General features: G+C 39.6%; 1 protein-coding gene across 1 annotated transcript; it reads right to left on the bottom strand.

The window, feature by feature from the left end:
* Window positions 1-379: 379 nt before the first annotated feature.
* LOC137622391 (uncharacterized) lies at window positions 380-3,412 on the bottom strand. The gene is made up of 4 exons (XM_068353004.1): window positions 3,255-3,412; window positions 2,096-2,625; window positions 823-936; window positions 380-555 (listed from the first exon to the last, which is right to left on the bottom strand). Exons 1-4 carry the CDS (start codon window positions 3,410-3,412, stop codon window positions 380-382), a joined length of 978 nt encoding a protein of 325 aa, XP_068209105.1.
* Window positions 3,413-4,590: the final 1,178 nt, after the last annotated feature.

Here is a 4,590-nt window from a genome sequence, read left to right as displayed (position 1 = left end):
ATTTAATGGAGCCTCGAGGTTAGCTTGTTTAGGAGTAACCTGACCCAAACCAACCGCGTGACCTAGATAACACATCTTGGCTTTACCAAATTCATATTTACTCAAATTTACAACAAGACCAGCGGCTCTCAAGCCCTCAAATACCCTCTTTAATCTCACCAAATGAGATCGCCAGTCATTGCTGTGAAAAACGAAATCATCTATATAAATTTCTGTACCCTCCAGACCACATATAACTCGGTTCATCAGCCGCTGGAAGCTACATGCTGTATTCTTCATCCCAAAGGAAATTACCTTATATTCGTAAAGACAAAAAGGGCGTAACAAAAGCAGAAATCTCACGAGCTCGATCCATTAGGGGAACCTGCTAATACACCTTTTAGAGATCCAATTTAGTTATAAACTTAGCAGGTCCTATCCGATCAAGACAGTCCTCAATACGTGGCAAAGGGAAAGAGTCATTCTTTGTATTAGCATTGACCTTGCGGTAGTCCACACACGTGTGAAACTGCCCGTCAGGTTTCTTAACAAGTACAATAGGGGAGCTCCAAGGACCTACCGAAGGTCTAATTAAATCATGCTCCAACATATACTTTATCTAGTTCTCGACAATATCCCTTTTTTCTGGATTTAATCGATAAGGACTTTGTTTGACTGGGGAAGCACTGCCCACATCAACATCATGTTGGAGCAAGGTCGTTATACATGGAGATGCCTGAAATAATCCGGAAAAATAAGATATTAATTTCATCATGTCATCCTTCTGGATACCCTCCAGATGCTCCAAACCCTTTACTAAAGTTTCCAAATTTTACATATTACTTGTAAGAGCATCTGAAGATACCTGGCAAAACAAGTCGGCTTGTTCTTCTAATGTGTGGTCTAACACTAGAGACACTGGCTCATATACTATAGCTAGAGGATCAAGTCTACCAACTGTGTAAGATTTCAATCTATTTAAATGGAATATCCGACACTTTCGTTTGGTCCCAGGAGCTTCCACTTCATAATTGACATCAGACAATTTCCGGAGTACCTTCCCAGGCCCTTATACCTAGGTTCCAGAAGATTGTCAGAGTCTGTACTCAAAACCAAAACAAACTCACCAGGCTCAAATGAACGTGCCTTACTCTTCTTATCATAATTTTTTTTCACTGAGGCCTGAGACAATACCAAATTATCCTGGGCAAATTTCCAGGCAGCTGATAATTTCCTCCTCAGGTCCTCAACGAACTCACCCACATTCAATTTTTGCTTATGACTAACCTTTAGTTACTCATGGAAAATTTTTAGAGGACCACGTACTTTGTCCAAAAATCAACTCAAATGGAACTATACCTGTGGAAGAATTTGGATGACTACGTATAGCAAAGAGAGCAAAGGGAAGACCTTTATCCCAATCCTCGCCTTGCTCATAACAGTACTTTTTTAGAATAGACTTAAGGGTTTGGTGGAACCTTTCCACTACACCCTGACTCTCTGGGTGGTAAGGTACACTGTTAATGTGCTGAATGGCCAGTTCAGCACAGTTACCTCTAAATACTTTGCTCGTAAAATTCGTGCCATAATCGGTTTGAATTTTACGAGGCAACCCATACCTGGAAAAAAATTCTATTTGTTTCTCAAACACTGCTTTGGATGTAATTTTTCTCATTGGAAAAGCTTCAGGAAACCTAGACGCTCTGTCCATTATAATTAGAAGATAAGTAAATCCAAAGGCCCAACCATATCAACAACCAACTCGGCAAAAGGATCTCCAATTGCAGGAATTGGATGCAAAGGAGCTTTAGGAATAGGTTTATTAGGTTTACCATTATTTGACATGTTTCACAACTTCCTACAAATTTCTTCACTGAGGATTTCAATCCTGGCCACCAAAAATATTTTGTCAATCTACTATGTGTTTCACAAACTCCAAATTGACCAGAAAAGGAATCCTCATGAACTAAACTAAGGATATCATTCTGATATTTTGAAGGTACCACAATGTGTTCTACCCGAGAGGTTTGGTTCAAGCCGTGATCCATAGGACGACTAACTATATACAACAAACCTCTAATCACACAGAACCTTGGTTTTGTTAAATCATCCGTACCTCCTATTTCATAATTGAATTCAGCCTTCTGAGCTTCAATAAAGCTTACACGGTCACAATCAGGATTAAATATTTTATTTATAAATCTACTACTACCACTACCTACAGACCCGAGTCTCTCTACATCTACCTCTAAACTACTAAAGTTTAAATTATCCTCATTCTGTAAGGTGGCAGCAGCCTTTGCAGAAGCTCGAGTGGTAATTGCCACAGGACTTGCAGTTACGGACACTATTGGGCATATTTCATAACCTTGGGCATCCAACATATAATTTCCCAAAATGCCGTTAATACCAGGGATGGGGAGTTTTTCTACCACTGCCAATTCTGTCACCTTGTGATACCCTGGGAACAATACCTCTACCTCCACCAAAGGCGCAGAAACCACTGTATCAGGGAACCCACCCAGGACCACATAATTTTCAGAATTCTCACCAACATCCTTCAACACCCTTGACAAGACCAATGATCGAGCAGACCCAGTGTCCCTTAAGAAGTTCACTCTGACAACTTTACTATCAATAACCAAACTGCCCGGCCAAATATATTTGTCAAAAAGTCACAAAGGAGAGCTAGTAGGTGATTGATTTATTTCACCTCCACTACCACTAAACCCAACCCTTCCTTCAGTTCCTGGGGAACACTCAACTTCAGTATTAGGGGTAGTAGGGGCATTGGCTATTAAAGATAGGGGGACGGTGTTACATCCACTTCCGTTCTGCTGAAGATACCTAATCCGGGCAGGAAACCGAACATGAAAGTGCTCCTGCTCGTGACACCAAAAACAAGTTCCCCTAGCTCTACCAACATTAATAGAACTTTGGTTGTATGGGAAAACACCCAAGTATTCCTTCCACTCGTGTTATCGCCCTGGCTAGCTTCAACCTTTGTCTTAATGGGGTTATTGGATCTCCAATTATTATTCGGCCTGGTAGACTGGGATTTAAAGGCTGATGGACTAAAACTACTACTTCCTACACAGTGTGTTAACACAAACTCATCAGCTATCTGAGCAGCTTTACTTAAGCTATATGCTTTAACCTACGCCAGGTGAATCCTAAGTTCTTTACTATAAGTTTTCTTAAACTCCTCAAGTAGCATCAGATCCCCAAAGGAAGAGAAGGAGACTACCTGGTGACTCTTCACCCAGTCGTCAAACTACTCCTCCTCATGATGGGCATACTCCACATAAGACATTGTATTGGGCTTCATAAAATTCCTAAATTTCAGGCGATAAGCCTCAGGGACCAAGTCATACGCCTTGAGAATCAACGCCTCAACTTTACTATAATCTGTGGCTACACTCTTCCAAAGCATTATATTGGCGAATGGCCTTACCTACTAACCTGCATTGAATTAATATAGTCCACATCTCAGTGGCCAAGACAATATAGTGGCCACCCGCTTAAAAGCCTTAAAGAACTCCGGCACATTACCTTCATCAAACACTGGCACTAACTTTAATGCCGCACTTATGTTAAACCTATCTGAATAAGGACCGGTGGGAGTACTATTAAAGTCAGGGTTAGCTCGTAACCTAGCCAAGTCTACGTTGATTCTAGCCCTTTCCAACTCATGGCGTCTCGCCCTCTCATTCTCTTCGTATTGTACCTTCAATAATTCTATTCTTTTCTATTCTATTCTATCAAAAATATATATGGCTTATTTGAATATGAAAAACACGTCTAAATGTGCATAAATTTATCATTAATCGAATGCCAAGTAACAACCTACCAATTAGCTACGATGGTGAAGATGGGTTGATTTCAATTCTAAGTACAAAACACCTGAATTCGACAGGTAGAAGTACAGAAGAATTGTCATTGACTTTTATCTTTCTTCGTGGCCATGTGGTTTAGTCACTGTCTATACAAGCTTGCCGGGCCAGGGTTCAATTCCCGGCCGGTCACAAGCTCTTGTCTTTGTGTGATTTTGCCTGTGGCTCTGATCCCGAGGTCGTTAAGAGAATCCAGACAATGATGTATAAAAAATATATATGGCTTATTTGAATACGAAAAACACGTCTAAATGTGCAAAAATTTATCATTAATCGATTGCCAAGTAACAAACTACTAATTAGCTACGATGGTGAAGATGGGTTGATTTCAGTTCTAAGTACAAAACACCTGAATTTGACAGGTATAAGTACAGAAGAATTGTCATTGACTATTATCTTTCTTCGTGGCCAAGTGGTTTAGTCACTGTCTATACAAACTTGCCGGACCAGGGTTCGATTCCAGGCCGGTCACAAGCTATTGTCTTTGTGTGATTTCGCCTGGGGCTCTGATCCCGAGATCGTTAAGAGAATCCAGACATTAATATATCAAAAATATATATGGCCTATTTGAATATGAAAAACACGTCTAAATGTGCAAAAATTTATCATATATATATATATTTATATATATATATATATATATATATATATATATATATATATATATATATATATATAAAGTCTCCAAGAAATATAGCAGAATATATTATTAAAGATA

This window comes from Palaemon carinicauda, chromosome 29, assembly GCF_036898095.1.
Source record: "Palaemon carinicauda isolate YSFRI2023 chromosome 29, ASM3689809v2, whole genome shotgun sequence".
NCBI lineage: Eukaryota > Metazoa > Arthropoda > Malacostraca > Decapoda > Palaemonidae > Palaemon > Palaemon carinicauda.
The sequence above is the reverse complement of the archived record's forward strand: the minus strand, read 5'-3'. Positions and strand labels throughout refer to the sequence as shown.

Excerpts from the sequence above, each read along its gene's own strand:
- LOC137622391 (XM_068353004.1), bottom strand. The coding sequence starts at position 3,412 with ATGCTTTGGAAGAGTGTAGCCACAGATTATAGTAAAGTTGAGGCGTTG. Across the intron at positions 2,626-3,254 it reads GCCCATCATGAGGAGGAGTA|TTTGGTTATTGATAGTAAAG; the intron begins GTTTGACGACTG and ends TTGGCCGGGCAG. Across the intron at positions 556-822 it reads ATCTTCAGATGCTCTTACAA|GTCCTTGGAGCTCCCCTATT; the intron begins GTAATATGTAAA and ends GACCTTCGGTAG.